The 21277-nt window shown below is 41.5% G+C and overlaps 1 protein-coding gene across 5 annotated transcripts in view; it reads left to right on the top strand.

Moving 5' to 3' along the window:
- Positions 1–9278: 9278 nt before the first annotated feature.
- Positions 9279–21277, top strand: part of CACNB2 (calcium voltage-gated channel auxiliary subunit beta 2) — a 266412-nt gene continuing 254413 nt past the window's right edge. For 4 of the 5 annotated variants that reach the window (XM_075047983.1, XM_075047956.1, XM_075047975.1 and 1 more), the window contains exons 1-2: positions 9279–9488; positions 21025–21117. In XM_075047983.1, the coding sequence (XP_074904084.1) occupies positions 9390–9488; positions 21025–21117 (192 nt within the window). In that variant the 5' untranslated portion in view covers positions 9279–9389. Of the gene's footprint in view, positions 9489–9743; positions 9834–21024; positions 21118–21277 lie in introns of those variants that run through there. The other variant, XM_075047963.1, reaches the window with a different exon arrangement.

Genomic DNA, 21277 nt, shown 5'->3' with positions numbered 1-21277 from the left:
AAACGGATGGCCAAATGGTTATTTTACTGGTTGGAGAACTATTGCACTCAACATATGAGTGAGAACCAAGAATTAATCTTGTTTTAAATTAGCATACTGGATTTGAAACAGCAGGAGTTCAGGAGTTGATTCATGAACAATAGTTTGGCTGCAAACAGCTAAAAGTTCGGTCCTGACTATCTCACTGTGTTTACTGTCATTGTTTCCTTTATGCTGGGTGACATATATAGCAAAACTAAATAAAACAGTATTGTTTTTGGTAAAAGCATGCAGTAGAGTTTTTTTCTCAAAGAAAACAACTTCACAGTGAACCAAACTGCAAAACCCTGTGCAGTTAATCACAAGATTCACACTGATAAGTAATTCTTATGACATCGGCCGTATTACTTATGCAAGTAGCCATTCACCAATGTATTATTCTGTTGTTAGGAGACTTACTCTAATACATAGTGTTGTCTTTTTTCATGTGTGTTTGGTCTATTCTAAATGTTTTGTGTCAGCCTGTAGAAACAAAACCATGTTTTTCACGATGTGTTGAATAGTAGATGAGCATTTGGAAGATATAAAAGTATTTACCACAGTAAATAGTGAATTAGTTTGTATAAAGTGCTTTGGAATACTTGCATGAAGTAAGAATTGTGTTAGTGTTTGTAAGCCATACCGAAATATATCCAATGCAAAAGAAAACTTATTTGGGATTCTGGCACCCAGTTAAAAACTAGTGTAGAGCACTTCGTAACTCATGAAAGGTTCTATGAAGCTAATGAAACTGCTTACATGAATGATCTGCAAGACTTCTTTCAGTGTCTTTATACACAGCTCATTCACAAAGCTAGCAAAACTAGGGCTTAAGTAATAGATGAACATGATTCGTTCTCTTTTTTGAGGCTTCTGTCTTCAGGCCAGCCAGCAACTAAGCACCACACAGCCACTCACTCCCCCCCACCCAGTGGGATGGGGGAGAGAATCAGGAAAGTAAAAAAGTAAAACTCCTGGCTTGAGATAAGAACAGTTTAGTAGGACAGAAAGGAAGAAAATAATAATGACAATAATAATAAAATGACAATAGTAATAATAAAAAAATTGGAATATACAAAACAAGTGATGCACAATGCAATTGCTCACCACGCGATGACTGGTGCCCAGTTAGCTCCCAAGCAGCGGTCTGCTCCCGCCCCGCCGGCCAACTCGCCCCCAGTTTATATACTGGACATGACATCACATGGTGTGGAATATCTCTTTGGCCAGTTTGGGTCAGCTGCCCTGGCTGTGTCCTCTCCCAACTTGCTGGCTGGGTACGAGAAGCTGAAAAATCGTTGGCTTAGTCTAAACACTACTTAGCAACAACTGAAAACGTCGGTGTGTTATCAACATTCTTCTCATACTGAACCCAAAACATAACTCTATGCCAGCTACTAGAAAGGAAATTAATCCCAGCCAAAACCAGGACAGGTGGGCATGAGAAATTGCACTGCAGTCAGTAGGACTAGTAGCAAGGCCTGGGCTTCAGGGTTGCATCCAAATTTGCCTTTCTTACTACTAGAACATGACTAAATTGTCCCCCAATTTCTCTAGCCAAATCTGGATGTCTGCAAATGAACAGGTGATCCTGCTGAGAGATGGCTCAGCTAGGAAGCCAACAAGATTAAAGATTAATTTGGAAGATACCATATCGCTTGAGCAACCTTCACATATGTCTTTACATAACTCTAAAACTAAGTTAATTTAACAGAATATCAATGTCAAGCATCACTTAAGCAAGCTATGCTTTAAAATTGTCTCTGACTAGTTATTTTGGGGGTCTGAAATATATCCATCTCACTAAAACCACGTTGTTAGAAGAAAATAAGAGACTTTGATGAGGGAGTTTCTCTGCTTTTGTGAGCTCTACAGTGATTCAGTCATGGGGAAACATAGATTAATATATGTTACTGTGAAGGTTGCAACAATGGATTTAGAAGACATTTATTTTTGTGGTGGGGTAATCCGAGTATCAACTTAAAAAACATTAAGACATCTCTTACTTAACAGATTCGTTTTTAATGTTGGCATTGGTTAATATGACACTCAAAAATAATTTTTCTGTCCTCGTTGACTCCTTATACAGAAACAATCCACAGGCATTAGTCTAGCAATAAATAGCTTCAATATTCTTCTTTTAGTAACTCCTGGTTCAGGACTTCATGAGCTGTGAGCGAATAAACAGATGCACACTGACTGTATTTAAAAAAAAAAAAAGGAAACAAAACAACTGGGTGACATTGATTTGAATATTGCCTAAACAAAGGCTGTAAAATCTCACCCTGAATTTACTTTGTTCTCTGGAAAAATCGTTTAATGTACAGAAAAATGACTAATTACCAAAGACCATGATCTGCTTCCATTCTGAGGAGGAAATTTTTTAAGGCTTTGCTCTTTGTCACTGTCTGAAATGTATTTTTCTTCCTGTTATGCTAGAATACGCTCCACATATCTTTGCAGAATTAGGGCTCGGGCTAACAGACTGCTGCTTTAGTATTTGTTGCCATGGAGCTGCCTCTGCCTATTGAATTCACCTGGGCAGCTTTCAGATGGCACACGGAAGTTGATTCAGTCACTAACACGTGTCTTCAGTGACCGCAGAATTGCATAAAGGCCGTAAGGAAAAGCAAGTCCTGTTCAGATTTCCTATTAAGGGATTGTTTTAAGTAAAATTAAAGGTTTGTTTTTTCATGGGATGCTTTGTGAGATCATTGATGGCCTGACATTCCCTCCTTGAAAGAACAATGCTTCATCATTATTGTTCTTTGCTGCCTTTTTCAGAAATATCCATTCAGGAAACCAATCCAAGAGTGAACGTAGACGTGTTTCACCATGGCTTTCACCAGGAGCAGCAGCTCCTGCACTACCCAGCAGGCGTAGTATGGTATTGTTTGATTTTTAATGTCCTGGGTGTCACAGGCTTGAACAGCAATACATTAGCTGTTGGCTTTTAAGAGACATGTCTTTTTAAAAGGTCATCCTTTCCTATTATTTTTATCAGTGTAATTCCATCATGAAAAAAAAAAAGATATTATGTCTATTTCAAGCTATTCAAAATAGACCAGGGCAAAATTGAAAGGAAATTTGTTTTCTTAGCATCTAATGACACAAGGAAACCATCCAGATTTGAGAAACGTGTCATAGAAAGTACTTGAGAGTGTATTTTAAAATACATGGTTCAAAATAATATTAAAGTATATATTTAGCTACAAAATGTAGAGTAAATCTGATTGATGCTTGCCACAGTTTTCTTCTTTGCACATAACTAGGAACAAAATGTTGCTGTTAGGCTTCTGGCATTTTTTTCTACAGAAGTCATATGGGATACTATTGTGATGTTACGATAAAAAACTATCTTCTCAGCACAAACTTGGTTCTTAGGTTTTTGAAGGACACTTCAAGGACAGTTATCTTAATAAAATGTACGGCAGCACAGAATCAGAGGGGAAGATGGTGAAGCCTTATGCACTGTTTCATGTTTCAGGAGGACAAATGTTTCTCAAATTTTTACTCTGGAAATAGGTAAGATGGTTTTGATAGCGATTAATGGACTGTGGCTAATACAGAATTTACATCATGGTATTAACGTGACTGCTGATATCTTATTTTTCAGAATAATTTTTCTTATGAAACTTGAAGGCTGCTAAAGCTTTATTGAAAATTGTTTTCTTACAAAATGAGAGCTTCAATTTTGGTAAAGACTGGGGGGCAGTTGAGTAAAAGAGGCTGAGCAGTAAGGGAGAAAAAGGAGGAACAAACAAAAGCTTGAAGACTTGTCTTTCCTCGCCCTCCTTTTGCTGCATAAACTCAAAGTACTCAGCAAAAATTACTTTTCAGAAGCCAAACTGACGTTATTCTGCAGTGATGTTTTCAAAACTGACCCTGGTTGCAGTTTGATGTTTATAGCTGAGCTTCTCTAAGGCTGATGTGCTGCCAGGATGGAATTCCTGCAACCCTGCTCTAAGCTGTGTGTTCCTGCTGTCCCCTCTTGCCCTTTCACCCTGGCAGTTGCACTTATTGGACTTCATGGTAAGATGGCTCATGGACATAAAGCAGCAGAGAATTAACCCTATAGAAAGGTAATTAATTTTCAGCTACATTTTACTTCTAATTCTTGAATGGAGTCCCCTGTGCTCAGAGAAGCACAAGTGGTGTGCAGTGGAGGATCAGGTTAGCACAGCCAAGGTGAGGAGGGAGGGAGGGAAACGACTTCTGGCAAATGCTCGCTGTTAAAATCAACTTGATGGTAATGTGGAGCTGTGCCATCAGCGACCTGCACTTCAGATCTGTGCATGTATAAATTGGCAAAGAATTTGTAAACTCTTAGGCGTATTAACTCTGCCAACAACCTTGGTAATGATGAGTTAACTGTCAACCAAGCTGATGGTTTTGCAATCCTCATAGAGATTAGAGGTTGTCATTGTCTTTTCATATACTGTTTCTTCTGAAGGAAGTTTTGCTTCAGTGCCACAAATAAGTGATTGTCGGGTGGAAAAAAAAGAAATGTCTTCTCTAAAGCAGAAAAGCCCAAGCTGAGCACAGGGCTTCATGAAGGGTAGAGGAAAGGCCAACCTCAAGGAGCTGAGAAGACCTCGGATGCCGTCCTTGGACACAGGCCGCACGGTCTATTAAAAGCTGCCTCTCGTGTCAGTAACTCACATGGGCTGAGCATATTTGTGGGTGGGAGTGCTACAAAGCCTTTTTGTGCTCTTGTGATTCAAGTATTTAATAATAAGAGAGCAATAATGCTATAAATAGGAACACCATAGTTGGTAAGGACTGGGGATACAAAGGGAGATATGTGGTCTCAGTTATGACAGGAGGGCAAAGAAAAAGGAAAGAAAATATGAACCAAAACCAGCAACTTCTGCAGAAGTGCTTAATCAAACATGAACTTAGTATACAACCCATCGACAAAATTGCCTCTTGTGAAGTGAACAGCTTGCAAGCAGGAGCGTGCCTTTTTTGGTCACGTTTTGCAAAGGGCTGAAAATATGTGCTTAGTAGGTGTTGTGGCTTTTGCAAGTATTGCGAGCCTTCCTGTGCATTAGGAGCATTTTTGCCAATGTTTGTATCTTGCTCATATCTTCCATCATGTAGAAACCTTGCTCCTTCCAATCCTGTCCCCCGTCCCCCTGAATATATCATAACAATATCAATCAAGGTTTTGCTGTGTGGCACCTATGTCCTGAAGAATAAAGCATAATAAACATGAACTGGAAGAACGGATCAGTTCATTAAATCCAGCCAGGCGGTGTTGTGCTCTGATACAGACTGATAATAGATTCATAAGTGAGCCTGTCTGGAGTGGTTTTGTTCAGACTTCTTGTGTGAAAGTACAAAAATAAGAGGAATCTCTTTAGTTTGCACTTGTGACAGCCAGCTTCCAGTTTATCACTGGAGAAGAAGATGAACTGTGTCTGTTCCGAGATATTAAATCCAGGTAATCAAGTGAATTCTTGTTTTCACAATATTGAATTTCTAGCTACAATACATTTTAAGCAGGAGGTGGCACAGAGTAGTAGATGGCCAGCACTTCTTTTTAACTGATATTCCTAAATAAATTTGCTGTATCAGGGCTTTAAACATACGCTCAATTTGAAGTATTTTCGTAGTTTCATAAAAGTCATTGTAAGCTCACTGGCCTATATTTATGCAAATTTTTAATGATCTCCCTTAGGCCTAAGTTATTAGCTTTTAGCTGCATTTACGCAAATATCAGCCAACCATCCTAGGCCTATTTTTGCACATTCAGGTGACCGTTACAAACTAAATAAATCTTGCACTCACTGTACATGTGTGCAAAGGTTAGGACAGAACACTGACACCACATTCTCATATTGTTGGTAAAGGACAATAAAACATGCAATGTAATACAGTGCTCCTTGCTCTTAAAGAACATCTAATCTCTCATATAACAACAAAAGCTATTTTTTGGCACCCAAATCAAGTTATCTAGTTTGTCAGCCTAAGGTTTTGGGTTTGTTTTTTAAAATGAACAAACAAACAAACCAGCTTATCTTTTCTTCTGGTCTTCTAACATTTACATGTTTAGAAAAATCCAAATAAGCATGCACAACACCTCTCCATTGCAGATAAAAGCATAAAAAAATGCAGCAGAGTGGTTTTCTGCTGAGGAGTGGTTAGGCATAGCAGGTTGTTTTCCCCTTGATAAAGAACAAGCAATTTGGAATCTCTGCATATTGTTTTTACACATTTACCCTTACTCTGGAACAGATGTGGCCAAAAACAGCATGCAGAGGGATGACTGCATGCATATGTCTCAGCTGAAGGATTTTCACTGCACATTTCAAGGTTAGAGAACTCTGTTCAACTGCTAAACAAGAGGAATGAAACAGAGTAAGATACAATTATTTTTCTAGGCTAATCTTCCAGCCACTCATTACATCAAGGCGTTGAATGATAACTGCTACTAAAGAACAGTTAGGTAGAATATTTTTTCTCAGGAGGAAAAAAGAAATAAACTTACTAGAAATTTGGAGGTGATTAGTGTGTGTGTGAGGGGTTGTTGGGGTTTTTTTTAGAGAAAACTGTACAACACAACTATTTATATTTAAGTATTTATTTTTAAGTCTGTGAGTTCCCTTTTGTTTATTTGTGCCTTAAAAACTTATTTTCTGAGTCCCTGCTTTCTATAGCCCTTGTATGTGTGTATATAAACAAGCAAAATCATTATCTTTTTATAAAGGAAAGAAAAGAAGACAAAGTAATCGTAAAACATATAAGACTCAGAAAACAAAAAATGAACTTCATTTGATATATTCAAGCTCCAATTTATGAGGGAGTAGAAATACCCTTTCAACACAGATGATACACAATTTATGGTTTCAGAAACTGTAATGCTTCCAAAATGATCTCTACTACTCTTAAAGAAGAATGGTATACTTGAAAAAAAAATATGCTATGTTATTTATCTACTCTTTACAAAGTGAAAAATCCAGAGGGCAATATGAAGGACCACTGTTACATGATTAAATAACTTCCACTCCCTTCTCTGTGTGAGAGAAAACAGGTCATCTCTGACAGATGCCTGAAAATTTACCAAGTAAATGTACTGAATCACGGTGGATCAAGTGTCTTTCACAGAGAATAGTTTGAAACAGAAGGATAAATGGTTCCAAAGCTATAAAGGTGTTAGAAGTCAAAGCCAACATCTTTTGATAAGAACACCCCGCTTAGCAATCATTAACAGGAACACTGTATTTAGGTTCTTTAGTAAATCTTTACTTATGTATTATCCTTCCTTAATTATTATGATGGTCACAACAAATAATTCCATTAAAGCAATCTAATTTGGAAGTAACAAAGAAATAACTACTTCAAGGCCTGTATTAGGAGGTGAAGTATGCATTCTTTCCACCAAATGTGTAAAGAGAAAATACCTTTTTGGTTATAGCCACTAAGAGAGCACCTGGAAGCAGTCCAGGCTCTAGCATCTTTATAGTTTCAAGATTATTCAGCATCACTATTGAACTATTTGAATGAAATGTAAGCATGTAAAAGATGTTCTTTTCAACTAAAATTAAGGTTCTGTTTTGCCATAGACAACAACTTCAACAAAATTCTAGAAATTAGTTTTGAAGAACAAACACTAGGACAACTTTTCAAAATGAAATGTGAAACTTTTTGGACCAGTGAAAGTTCTCAAGCTTCTTCAAACCTCGGAACACTTCCACTTGCAGAGAAAGGCAATTCCTTCACAAAAAAATGGGTAGTTCCTGCAGGATATTTTCACTATTCATAAGAGAAAATCCATAGGGGTAAGCTAATTCAGAGAGGAAATTTATTAGCTGTTATGAAAAATGTGATAAATCAACCACACAACTGGGAGAAAGCTTGAGAGTACTTCTTGAAATTGAACTGGCTTTTGTGCTGGTTTTGGTTCACTGGCTTCTTTTCCTTTACGTGACTACTGTATTGCTCTTAGTATTGGTTGTGCTTTTAAGTATATGACACGAGGCCACTCAGAGTTTCTGTGCCGATTTTTGACTGCTTACAGTCGCCTGATAAGAGATTTCACGACCAATCACAAAGCGATACTGAAAACCTAAGTTTCCCTGTCGTGCTGCGTGGAGCGCAGTGAGGTCCAACCCAAAGATGATGACGAGAGGTGACAAGTCTTCCTCTGCAAAACCACCTCTGACTACAGGTATCGGTCCATCGTGTGCTTATGTGGTCGGAGGGTTTAGCCTCCGTCAGGACAGTCATAAAGTTGGATTTTGTTTGTAAGAAATGAACGGTAGATCATCTCGGGGTAGAGGGCGATTTTCCCGGGTCAGGTTTAGAACCGGTCTTTCCAAAGCCTCCTGCGGGGTACCTGATAACGGGATTGAAACTGTGCTGCTATAGGCTATTTAAAATTAGCCAGTGGGCTTCCTCTCACCTGCTAGCTAGGAACTACTCATCCCTTGTCGATACGCGCATGGGAATCTCCAGGAAGTCCAGGGAGAAACCGCACCAGCAAGACGGACTTGTGGAACTTTCTCCCTGGAAAGCGCAGGTTTATTCGCTGAAACCAACCATACCCGCGACTTCTGGGCTTCGGGGACGCGCGATGCCGTCCGCTCCGGGAGGAGCAGCACCGCAGGGCGGCGGGAGGGAGGGAGGAGGGCGGGAGGTCTGCGCCCCGCCGGCCCCGCTCTCCCGGCCCTACCTGGCTGGGCGGGGAGGCCCGGCGGAGGGGCAGCGGCGCGCCTCTGCCCCGGCCGCGCCCGGGACCCCGCGCTCCGCCGAGCCGCCTGACGGGCGGGAAGCGTCCTTTGCCAGCAACTTACCGACGGCAGGCGGCAGCCGGCCCCTCCCGCCCTCGGCGGGGCTGACCCCCCGGCCGACGCACCCTGCCGCGGCCCGGCCTAGCGGCGGGGACAGAAGCAGAGCCTGCCACCCCCCCCCCCCCCCGGCCCCAACTTTCCCTCTCGCCCCTCCGCCGCGGCCGCGCAGCCCGTCGCCCCCGCCCGGCGGGGAGGCAGGCGCCGCCCCGCGCCCGCCGCCCGGTAGCTGCCGGGAGGGAGGGAGGGAGGGAAGGAAGGAGGGGAGGGAGATGCCCGTTGTCACTTTCCCTCTTCCCCACGCGCCGCCCCCTGCCCTCCTCCCCCCGCGCCCGGCGGCGGCGGTGCCCCGTCCCCCGGCGCCGCGCTGCGCGCTCCCCGCCGACAGCAGGCAGGGCACGGCAGGGCAGGGCAGGGCCGCGCCGCCGCCCGCCTCCGCGCCCCCCTCCCCTGCCCTCCCCCGGCATGGCCGGGCGCTGAGGGGCGCCCCGCCGCCCCGGCTCGGCTCGGCTCGCCCCGGCTCGGCTCGGCTCTGCCCCGCCGAGGGGCTCGGCGCCCAGCCGCCCGCTCTCCTCGCCAATGGTCCAGAGCGACATGTCCAAATCGCCTCCCAGCCCGGCGCAGGAGGTGCAGATGGAGCTGCTGGACAACCCCCTGTCCGCGGCGGCGGCAGCGCAGGTACCGCGGGGGCGGCGGGGCTCGGCCGGCGGCACGGGGCTTGCGGCGGGGCCGGCCGGGCCGGGCTCGGCTCGGCTCGGCTCGGCTCGGCTCGGGGGGCTTCGCAGCCAGGCAGCGGGCGGCAGGCGGGGAGCGGCGGGGCTGCCGGAGCTGCCCGTCCTTCAACTTCGGCTCCCCGCCGCCAGAAAAGTTTGGGGGCTCTCCTAAGGCGCCTGAAGCCCCTGTCCTCGCCCCCACCCCAAAGTGCCGTTCCATTAACACGCGCGATGGATGGGACGCCCTGTGCCACAGAAGCTTCGTCGGTCACAAGAACCTTGCAGTTACCTGGGGGGCGGACATGGAAGCGTACGTTGCCGTTACGGTGCTCTTCCGTGCGTGTGTTACTCACAGGGGACGGGTTTTTTCCCTGCTCCGTCCGCTAACCTGTTGTTTCTGTACCTGACGCTTACCGCGGCTGCCGAAACCTTCCTCCTCCGCTACACGGGCTGAGAACAGGCTGTGGTGGCGGGGGAAGGCGATTCACGCTGGTTGTTGAGCAGGGATTTTGGGGAGGCTGAAGGTGTCGAGCACGCTGCAGGCTTAAGCCGCTCGGTTACCGTGCGGAAGGTGGTTGTACAGTCATCTCTGAAAATTTTACAACTCGGTCCGTGCGGACTGCGGTCAGGTGAATGGGATGAGGAGAGGGAGGCAGGCTGTGGGTGTTCGCACACTTGGTAAAGACTTGGTGGTTTGAGAGGTGGTTCCTGGTGAATGTATGAATGTTGCATAATGTCTTCGAGTTTGCAATAGTTGGCTACAAGGACTTACGGTGCTATTTTTAAACCCAGTAAAAGGGTGGTAAAATCTGATTGCGTGCGCTTCAAATTACAAACATGCTTGTTCTTGTTAGGACAGAGTTTTCTTCCTTTTGGGGTGGCAGTTTTTATTGCTGCTGCCACTGCTTTATTTACTTGGAGAAGGTGGTCCAGTTTTATCACAGAAGTGCTCGATTGCCAGAGGAAAATGCTGTCGGTCTGTCAAAAGACTCGCTAATTGATCTTTACTTCCTGGGGACCAATGACAGCAGAACAAAATCCAGGCACTGAAACGGAGACTAGGTTAAGCTAAAAAAGAAAAAAATGTCTCTTTGGATGTGAATTTGACTGCAGCCTCCAAGTGCAGAACAGACATTTCAGTAGAGCCATATGCTTTGCCAGCTTCTCCAGAAGCGGTGGCAAGGGAACTAATTTCTGACCTATATATCCCCCCCTTTTTATATCTTTTCAGCCCTAAGCACAGAATCGGCAACTGTCAAATCATATGGTGCCTCTCTGCTGTGGACAAATGTCAAATACTGATCATAAAATTGATTTTTCATCCCTCGTTTTAACTAGGCATAAAGAACCCCTGTTTAGAGAGGAAGGATAGTTTGCTAACACCCACATTACTTATATTTCAGGTAAAGTACTTATATTCTGTTTTATAGAATTGGTTTCTGAACACTCGCAGCCAAAAAGATCCTCTTTTTAAGATAGTAATAATGCAGCTTTTTAGTTCAGGGAATATTTTTCAGTTTTCAGAACCAAAGGCATTAGGCAAAACAAGAATCATATCTTCTCCATATATACATATTCTAGTCGTACATAAAACTTTGATGTAGAAGAAATAAGATTATAGAAGCAAAAGAGCCCTTTGTCTGAATAATAACGTTAGTTAATTCTTTAGCATGCACTGCATTGAGAGATAATTATTCTGATTTGAATTTTTGCTCCATTAACATGATTTCCAAAAAAATCAATATTGTAGGATCTTTCTGCTTTAGAACATACTCACACTGAGAAGGAGAGGTTTAATGAGAACTTGTGAATCATCAAGCAGATTGCCTACAGGTACTTCAGTTATGCCCACCGCTACCTTTTTCACTAAGGTACTTGAGTATCAATCCTAGAAACATTTCATGCCAAGTAATGCGTCAGGAGGAAAAAAAAAACAAAAACCAACATGTGAGCTTATGGAGTGATATCACTTCTAAAAGTGTTCTCTGAAGCGCTACTTCTGGGAATTATAATTTAGCGAAATATAATTGAAGAGCCTTTGTAGAGCTGTAACAAGACTCAACATTTCTCTTATCCAAGAATTTTACTTTTGTAAAACTGAGCATTTCTTTCAACCTGGCTGTACATCATGGTTGATATCTTGGATTATGCCTGTCCGTCCATTTTGGCCAAACTTGTCACCACTTGGCAGAGGAGTGAATCTAGTTAACACTTTGGAAGTAATTACTTTTAAAAGGAAGTTAAATATGTGAAATATTCCTAGATAGCCTCTGTGTAAAATCTATTTCTTACTTTCATAATGCATTTTTCTAACAAGATCTACAAACAAAATAAAATCCCTTTAAGGTGTTGATCGTGACAGTTATAGTGTACTCTCCCTGGGAAGTCCTTTGCAATAGGGGCAAGGTATTGGTGTGTTATTCTGTATTACCTAAAATTCTGTGGCTTTTAGGTCCATATTACTGGAAGAACGTAGTTCTAGGTACTCACCGTGATCCTAGTCCAGTCGGGGTTGCAGTATAGTTTCAAATGTCCAGCTTTCTCCAGATTAACGCACATGCTAACAGTTACACTGTGGAGCTATTCACAACGTCCACATATATGTCAGTGCAAAGTCGTAGGTTTAGGTGTGGCCCTTTTGTAATAAAATCAGCATTTGATTTTCTGAAATCGTAAACCAAACTCTGTTCAGATGCATCAGTGTTTGATGATCAGTACCTGTTTTTTTAAAAATCAACTCCAGTCCTCTTTTTAATTTTTTACTTCAAGAACCCCTTAATTCTAGGAAGTTGAATTAGTAGAATATTCATTTTAATTAACCCAGATGCTATGCTGATTTGTTTATAATATATTATAACATAGCATATTAACGCCTTTCATGGTAACTCTTTGCCTCTCTTCTTTTTTCCCTCCCTCCCTCCCATGAAATTTTTTTCTCATCCTACTTCAAAGTCCCTCAGTCTCTAGAAATCATTAGATTCAATTTTTGTTGCTGTTTTCTCATCGTAAATCTTCCTGTGTTGTGTCGTAGGAACAGTCATAGCAAATCAGATCAGTAAATTACAGGAGATGTTTCAAAGAAAATACAATGAAACCTTGTATCAAGCAGCTAACTACAAGCCTACCTTGTGGAGGTAGAAGGTATCTTACCCTGGATGAATTCTTTCCTATTCCCCATTATTATTTTTCCTCCTGTTCTTTTTCCTACCTTTATGCATCATCTGTCAATGCTGGTGCTAACAACATGACACATTTTAAATGAAAACGATCCTCTTCTTGATTGTTTTCTTCAGCTCTTTCACTTGCATTTAGCTTTCCGCTGTGCCCTGATGCTGTTAAGTGCTTCCCACTTCCAAGTCTAAAGGCTTCATCCTCCCAGGAGCCCTTGGCTCCAGCTGGTCAGGTTGCATTGCCGAGGGTAAACTGCAGGCATGGGGTTAGGGAGAGGCTTGTTCAGTTTTCCTTCTGTATTGACTGCAGTTGACGTTAACATGAATTTTAGAGTAACGTGCATGTGGTGACTCTGGAATATCGGCTTAGTTATTTGGCCCTAGCACTGACTGTTGTCCTTCCTGGATCTCCAGCTATCTTTTCAGTTGCATAGCACCATTCCCTCACTGCCTGTCTTGTGGTAATGAGGAATGGAAAGAATAGCCAGAGATTTGTTCTCAGCAGATTAATCACACTGCCCTCTGCTGCTCTCTTTCAGCTGAATTGATTTATCACAATTCATACCGTGTTTACCTATTCTTCAAATAAACATTTTGCAACAGTGTATTTCCCAGTACTGACTTGCAAGAATACTTTGTAAGCAATAAACAAAATTTATGCCCCTTTGCTTACTTGAACAATAACAATAACCATTGATTATAGAGGCATGGAAGTTTTTACTCTCTCCTGGCAGCATCCCTAGGAGCCCGATCCAATGTGGCAGCAGCTCAGTGGAGTATATACAAATGAAGAAGAGATGAAATCCAACTCCATTCATTGGACTTTCTCATGGTCCTCAGTGAGAGGTAGTGTTTTCTCTCCTGAGGTGGTAACCTCCTTTCAGTGTTGTACTCCTTACTGACAAAAATAAATTTTAATAGTCCTTCACTGAAGAACGCCCTTCAGGTTTCAGCCATTACTTTTCTGATGATTCTCCTCTGCTCTTCAGGTTTATTTTGCATTGTCCTGAACTCTGTCAGTAATAGGTGATCTTGCATGCTCATCTCTGGAAGAGACATTTATTTGCCACTTGGGTATTACGCATCATCAGCATATATGGGCTATAATAAATGTTTTTTACATTTTCCTAGAGTGTGAATCCCTCTGAAGCAATTAGGCAGTTTCAGTCCTAACTTATTTGCATATCTGGTAACCATCTCCTAGAGGCTCTGTTTTGGTCTTTCTCTCTGTTTTGGTCTTGTTTTGTCTCTAGGTTTATAATTTCAAACCATTATGGATGAAAAGTTCCTCTATTCTTCCAAGGCTGGCTTCTCTGGAGTCTCAGTTACTTTTCTTCTGCTTTTTTAACTCAGTTCTTTCCTGTGCCAGGATAAAAGAGTTTCAAAATAACACAAAGCAACCGAAATCACCCTCCCTGCCTTCCAAGGGCTTGCCTTGGTCTCTGTCGGCAGGGCAGCAGACCCTTAGCAGAGGGAAGCTTCCCAGTAGTTGGCTGTTGCTCCCTGCAAATATCTTCCTGTCATAGAGTCAGATCTCTTTTTCTGTTTGCTTGTGTAAGAGAAATACAGGAATCGATGGAGAGCAGGTGGGGAGGAACAGGCACGTGGCCTACAACTGTAGTTGCCGCAGGCTGCGGGAGGGACAGTGGGGTTTGGGCACGAGCTTCAACACCTTCTGCTGTTGCGTGCTCCTGTTTTGACGAGTTGGGAGCAGATATCTTCATCACTGGTGTTACGGAGAGGTGGGCAGCAGATTTGCACCGAGGTGGGTTCCCAAGTCGCTGGGGATGAGGAGAGCAGGCCAAGTCCCCTGCGGACTTGTCTGGCGGGTGGAAACTGCCAGGCGACCTGGTCTGAGGCCAGGGCGAGAGCACTGGGATATGGCTTAGAAGTGTAGGAACTGGTGAGAATTGGGCTATTTCTAGCCGCAGTACTGGCAAGGCTTTATCACAGGCCAGCAGAAAAGAGCATCAAAGATTTAACCCTGTTACAGACTTCTCAGCAGAAATAGGTTTTCTTTTTTTATGGGGAAAAATGGAGCATCTGTCAAATATGTATTTTTGGATATGTGTGCAAGTTATGATAAAAAAAACCCCCACAAATAATTGATTTTTGTTTGGATGGATTTTTCTTGGTGTAGGTGGAAGATTTTATAAAAGGACTGTAAAATGGACTTAGCAGACTCATCATTGTAGCTTGTGTGAACTTGATGACTCTATATGGAGATCCTCACTTTGACAGGATTCCTGAAGGGAAGTCTTGTCTTTTCTGAACTGTGTCCTGATAGCAAACGGTCTTTGTTTGAAGAAATCCAGGTTTTGAGACCTAACCTTGGGATTCTTCTCTGCTATGTGGACATGAGTCTGTGCTCCTCAGGCAACTTCTTCACTGCAGGTATGTCACAGGGCTGAGCGCCTGTCACAGGGCTGCACTGGTGTTGATTGTGTAGGGTGACCTGAAACACCATCCCTGAGACAGAGGCAAGCCAGGATATATTGCTGTGTTCAATATTGCCCCATTGCCCCTGTCCCTAACATGGAATGGAGCTGTGGAGTGCTGGGAAACTTGTCACTAAGGTCTACGTACATCTTCCAGCCCGTGGCTGTACCGTCAGAAGGCTGACCGCCCCTCAGTTACGAGAGTAGTGGGATTTGTGGTGCAAAGAGCAGAAATATTCATGTCTGTTTCTGTAGCTGACCCTTTATATCCAAAGGCGCGCAGTGTGTTGATTGAGTGCGGGTGTCGGGGTTTCCAGTTAGGCAGCTGATGCCGGAGGCTGCACCACGCGGTAGCTGGAGCGTATCGTTTTGGAGCGGTGGCAAGCCTGGCCATTGCGCAGAGAGGGCTCAGGAGGCCTGACCTACAGGAACGTTCTGTTGCCTTGTTGTAAGGAATTGATTAAAGTGGCAATTACTTGTTTTTCCAAGGGGTGGATGGAGCTGTATATACATGTTCTGCACTGTCCTGGCATGCTATTCTTTGCCTGGAACATGGGCATTTTTAAATATCTTCTAAAGCCTTTGCATGGGAAGGAAAAATGCTTAGTGCACTCTTTCCTTTCTGACTTTTCTAGCAATTCTCTAATCCTTCAGGGCGTTGCTCATTTCCTTTACCTTTAGGTATTCTTTTGATCCTTGTAATTGGGTATTTGTTATCTGAGATAGTGAAGCCTCATTCCAGCTCTGAATTTTTATTTTCTGTTTTTGTTCTCGCCAGTTCCTTTCTTGCATCATTATTTCTGTTTCGAGACCTGACTCTATGTCAGTGACTCTGCTGCCTAAATTTTCTGCACCCGTCCTTTATTCTTTGAATGACACCAGTAGGATAGTTTTTAAGGGTTTATGTTTGACACTAACCGTGATGTCAGTCTCAACGGCTGCTGCTATTTTACCCATTTTAATTAGTAAAGGTTTAGACTCAATCCTATGTATACTGCTTTTCTCTGCTTTGATGTAAAATACCATTGGAGTGGTTAGGGGTGAAGGGCATTTTAAGACTTTTACTGAAGATCAGTTCCCTGGTTGTAGATAGTTGGTTATCTTTAATGTTTTGTATTCCCTCTTCCAGATGATAGTATTTTGCCTACAGAGAAAAACCATGCCTTCTGCTTGTCATGTGTGTTAAAGGATTAAATCTTATGGGTGCATGCTTTTCATGTGTTGAGGCAGAACCTCATTAAAATTAGAGGATTTTACTGAGCGACATTGATCTCATCCGTTTGCAATAATGAGTAATTGTATATGAAACTGTTAATTATCAGGAAACTGCTATGCATGCCTCTAATGCTTCATATGATTCCTATATTTTGTTTGATTAGATGGGCTGATAAAGGTTGCACAATGTACTTTCATGTCAGAGTTGGAAAGCAGATTCTTTCTTTGCTTTATTAAGACTTTGCTGATGAAATGGTTTTGATGAGATTACTTTGGTAGGGCTTTCTCTGGTTTTTTTTTTTTTTTTTTTAAGGTTTTACATTGTCTGCCATGTATTTTAAGAAGTTGTAGAACATAAGTGTGTGTGTGTTGTGTTTCTTGTCTCTGACAACTCAGCCAATTTTAAAAGAACTTCACACATCTGACTAATAAACCAGGCTACAGTTTTCATCTTGTAAACACTTAACATGTATACATAACTTTATTTGTGTAAGATGTTGGGCTGAGATCCAGTGGGAATGTTCCTGTCAGCAAACTTTTTATATAAACAGGCTTGTTCGCAGTGCTGGAGTCATTTGTATTAAAATTAGCTGGGGCAAATGATGGTACACCATAGGCAGCTGGTTATGCTGCGTTTCGAGATTGTTACCACTGGGTACCATGTACTGGGGTGCAGAGACTTTAGGTCCCTGATGGTTGTTCTGTTAGGTAGGGCTACCATATAGGTTGAGAAAGACAGCCCCGTGTTGCTGCTTTTACTGGCCAATGTCCGCACGTCATGATTCAGCCCTTTATTTTTAGCTACCTAATTGCAGCCAACTGCTGCACAGAATGCAGATAAGGCAGCTAATCTTAATATAAAAATCACAGTAACATATTGAGTTCATTGTGAAAAAAACCTCCTTTTTGTTTTCCAGAATTGAAAGTAACTGGTAGATTATTTTTTTTTTGTACAAAGGTCTTGTTCTTGCATTAAGCTCTTACGGAAAAAATACACTCAAGGAAGCAAAACATAATGAATATGACAGGATGAGTATTCATGATTCTCCACATGACAGAGATATTTAATCATTTTTAAAAATATATAAGAATCTGTTTTGTTTATGGAAGACTTATCTCATTTTTAGAAGAAAGTTTCAGGGCATTTCTGACTGTGGGAATAAGCTTGAAAGGCCTGGAAGACAAATGTAATCCCAGATTAGCATCCTTTAAAATAATGAGAAGAGTCATCAAATCCCACTTTTCCCACATGCCAAAACTGTCCCCCTTTCCTCTGATTCAGATTTGGTCTGTACACAAAAGCAGCTGTAAAACTGACTTTCCCTACACTGTGTAGCCATGGACTGCCATCATGTCAACTGTTTTTTTATATTTAAAGTTAGTATTTGGCTTGTGCTCCTGAATAGTTTTTCTTATATAAGACTAGAACAAAAAAGTGCATGCTGCTATTCACAAAAAAACCCCAACAACCCAACTCTGAAAAATCAAGGTAAATTTCAGTTTGAGCTGGACTTGCCATGTGATGTTGCCCAAATTAATGCTTTTAGGTGTTGCTATGCAGGTAGAGAAGTGTGTGTTTTATCTGTGCTTGTAAAGCGTTTTTATTCTGCTCATTTGTTTTATCCTCATCGCTCTAGACACAGTCCCTCTTCTGCCTTTGTAGAAATTTTTTGCTTTATAAAAATGAACACTATAATTCTCTAAATAAAATAAATATTGTAGAAACTGAGTAGAAATACAAAAATATGACTGTGAAAGAGAATATGTGTACATTTTTTCTAGTATCTCCTTGGGGATTACAACATACTATACTGTACATTGTTTATGAAATTGCCTAGATAGTGTGATCTTTATGTAGATGCTCTATATTCTTGAACTGCTATATGAATGTTTTGAATTCTTTATTTTTTGTAAGTGTATTTCCATATTCTTCCAAAAAAATTGGAGAAAAGAGGGTCAGAATGTTGGCGGGTAACTACAGTCAGTTACCTCAGTAAGAACTGTTTTTAAGAAGTAAATTTTGATTTAAAGGTGATCTTGTAGTTGAAGACTACTGATGTCAAAGATACTTCTAATGTATTTTACGTACCTTAATATTATATTATATTAGGTGGAGTATTATATTGGGTGGAAAAAGATGGTTCTTATAGAACTGTCTATTCTAACAGTAACTGGAAAATGTTTTGAATAATTTGCTGGTAACAGTGGTTCTGATCTACTTGTTATTCTTACAGATCCCTTTTAGAAATGCAACCCTGCAAAGCCATTCATCATTCAATTTTAATTTTACATTTCGTGACCTACTGGGTTACAGTTCTAGACTCATCAGAAAGTCCTATTTTCATCCTCATAATGTGTAGCATGCTGATTTTTATATAGTTCTGCCCTAAACAACATGTGTAGTATCGGTTCATGTGCCTTTCAGAACTTCTTACATGGCTTTTTTACAGTTTTGTAAAATTTGGCAAAATAAAATAATTGCTTTTCTTGTAAGCCATTGTTAGTTCAGTGACATAACATGTTAAATTATTTTTGCTGAGAATCAGTGTCAGGCTGACGGATCTATTGTTACTTGAGTCATTCTTTCTAAAAGATTGACATAATACTGGATTTCAACCAGTGCTCTGAACTTGCCCAGGATCGACACTTAGGGTCCAGATACAGCCTGAGATCATTCTCTTGCATCTCGTGGTAGCAAGTTATCTGGATTTGTCAATTTGACAAGTGATCTGTAGTTAGTAGTGGCTATCTGTTGTCCTCCTCAGTTACTCTCAGACTGCAAAATATTTCATCATACTTACCGTATGTGTTACTGCTAAGAGCTACAGCTCGGATTTTGAAGTCATGATCTTAAAAATCTGCTGGTATGAGATTTTAAGTGTGCCTCCAAGCCTGTGGTGGAGCCCACCCTTCCCTGCCATGAGAACCGATGGGACTGGGGCCCAAAGCCCAGCATGGTGCTCTGAAGACTGCTCAAGCCCAGGGAAGTACAGGCTTTATGCGCCCAGCCAGAGTTTTGTCACAGGCCTTGCTGTATCAGGGCCAGGTTGTCAGGACTGTTGCGTTGTAACACATGCACACCCACGTTCTCCAATAAGCTGATCCTAATTTTCCCATTGCGCCTAAACCCAGGACCGACAGTGGCTTATGCCAAAGTCAACTGCGGGATGCAAATGCATGGACTTGGAATCCTAGGAAATAATAATGGATAAATAATATAATTTATTAGTGTAATATTTTGAGGTGCCAGCATACTAGTACCTTCTTATCAAGAGGGATTTTTGTGGTTGCATATTTTAAGGAGAACAATGAGATTTCTGTAAAGGAATTTTTATTCTTGGGAGAAAATTGTGAGATAGTATGCAGAGGCTATGAAATTACTCTCTGAAAATTTAGCATGTAGCTGATGGAGGCTGGTGTTTTGTTTTGTGTTGTTTTTTTTTTTTCTTTTTTTGTTCTGAGTTATTGTGGAACTTGAAAGTTCAGTGCTGAATGCAAGATGAGAGCTATGATTGGGAATAGGCCAAGGCAGACCTTGAAAGTGAAGACAAAGACCCTGTTTATTGCAAGGACCTGTGGGAGGTATTTAAAGACAGGAGACATGATCCAGAGAGATGGATTAGTAAAATGACCTTTACAGCAGCATGATGAGTGAGGAAAAAAATTGCATTTATCAACCTCAAGGAAAAAAATGTTTGAAGTAGTCAAGACATGATTTTGGTGTAAGTTTAGATGAATTTAAGCAATGTAACTAGATAGGAAGGTCTGCCTCTTAATGTAGTTGTGCAGAAAAAAATCTGTGAGATTTTGCTGTACCAGGGAGGGATGCCCTGGGAAGGGTCTGAGGTGGTGTCATGGCATGGTTTACAGTCACCACAAAAATAAGTAGTTGCAAATAGCACAGTTTTAAATGCTTTCATGTTTTTTGAAATTTGTTTTATGATATTTTTTGATAGTCCATATTCACCCGCAGAACAAAAAGCTTTTTTTTTTGGGGGGGGGGGGCATTTGCTGTATTTCTAAACCATAGTTTAATAATTTTTGCTTTAGCCAACCATTGCTTTCTCCAGCTTTTTGATTTCCTAATAGAAAAAAATGATGCCTTGCTTTTTAGTTGCATATTATCCCTTTTCCAGTTACACATTTACTCCTTTTTTATTGTTATACTGCTTTTACTTACTTCAACATTTTTTTAAAAAATATTATTATAAATTATTCCTCAGTTGTAAGATTGTATCTGAATCAACAAGTTGTTGGTCACTTCTTGCTGTTTAATGTTACTTCAGCTGACTTGGCTCATAGCTGTGATGTACTGGAGACTGCCATAGTATCTCCTTTCCTAGCTTGTTTATTTAAACTAGCTGCAAAACAAACTGTACTTTTTAATCATTGTGACTTGGGTGAATAATACTACAAGCCTATAAATGCTTCTCCAAACCTGAACGTAAAAAAAACCCCAAAACATTCAGGGCTCAATTGGCCAAACCTAGTCGTGTCGGTGACCACTTATATGCATTGTCCCGTCAATTACTTATTGAATATGTGCTTATTAATTGGCACAAAGCTGATCCTCTGAATGCCTGCTAGCCTAGGAGACATTGGTGATGCTTGTACTGAAAGCTTTCTGTGCAACACTAATGCTGTTCCGCTAATTTTTTTTTTTATTTTTTTTTTACAGTCTTACGGTAAAGGGGCAAGAAGAAAAAACCGATTTAAAGGATCAGATGGGAGTACATCTTCTGACACTACCTCTAACAGTTTTGTACGCCAGGTATGTTGTTTTTCAGCTTTTAAAAGACTGGATGACTTGCTGATGTTAATGTTCAAGTAATTTTTTTTTTTTTTGCAAATTGTCAAATCAAAGAGTGATATTGTAGCCTGAGAAATAGCAGAAGGCCCTGCTGGGACAATGAAAAATACTTGGTTGCTAT

This window comes from Buteo buteo, chromosome 2 (assembly GCF_964188355.1).
Source record: "Buteo buteo chromosome 2, bButBut1.hap1.1, whole genome shotgun sequence".
In the NCBI taxonomy this organism is placed as follows: domain Eukaryota; kingdom Metazoa; phylum Chordata; class Aves; order Accipitriformes; family Accipitridae; genus Buteo; species Buteo buteo.
The sequence above is the reverse complement of the archived record's forward strand: the minus strand, read 5'-3'. Positions and strand labels throughout refer to the sequence as shown.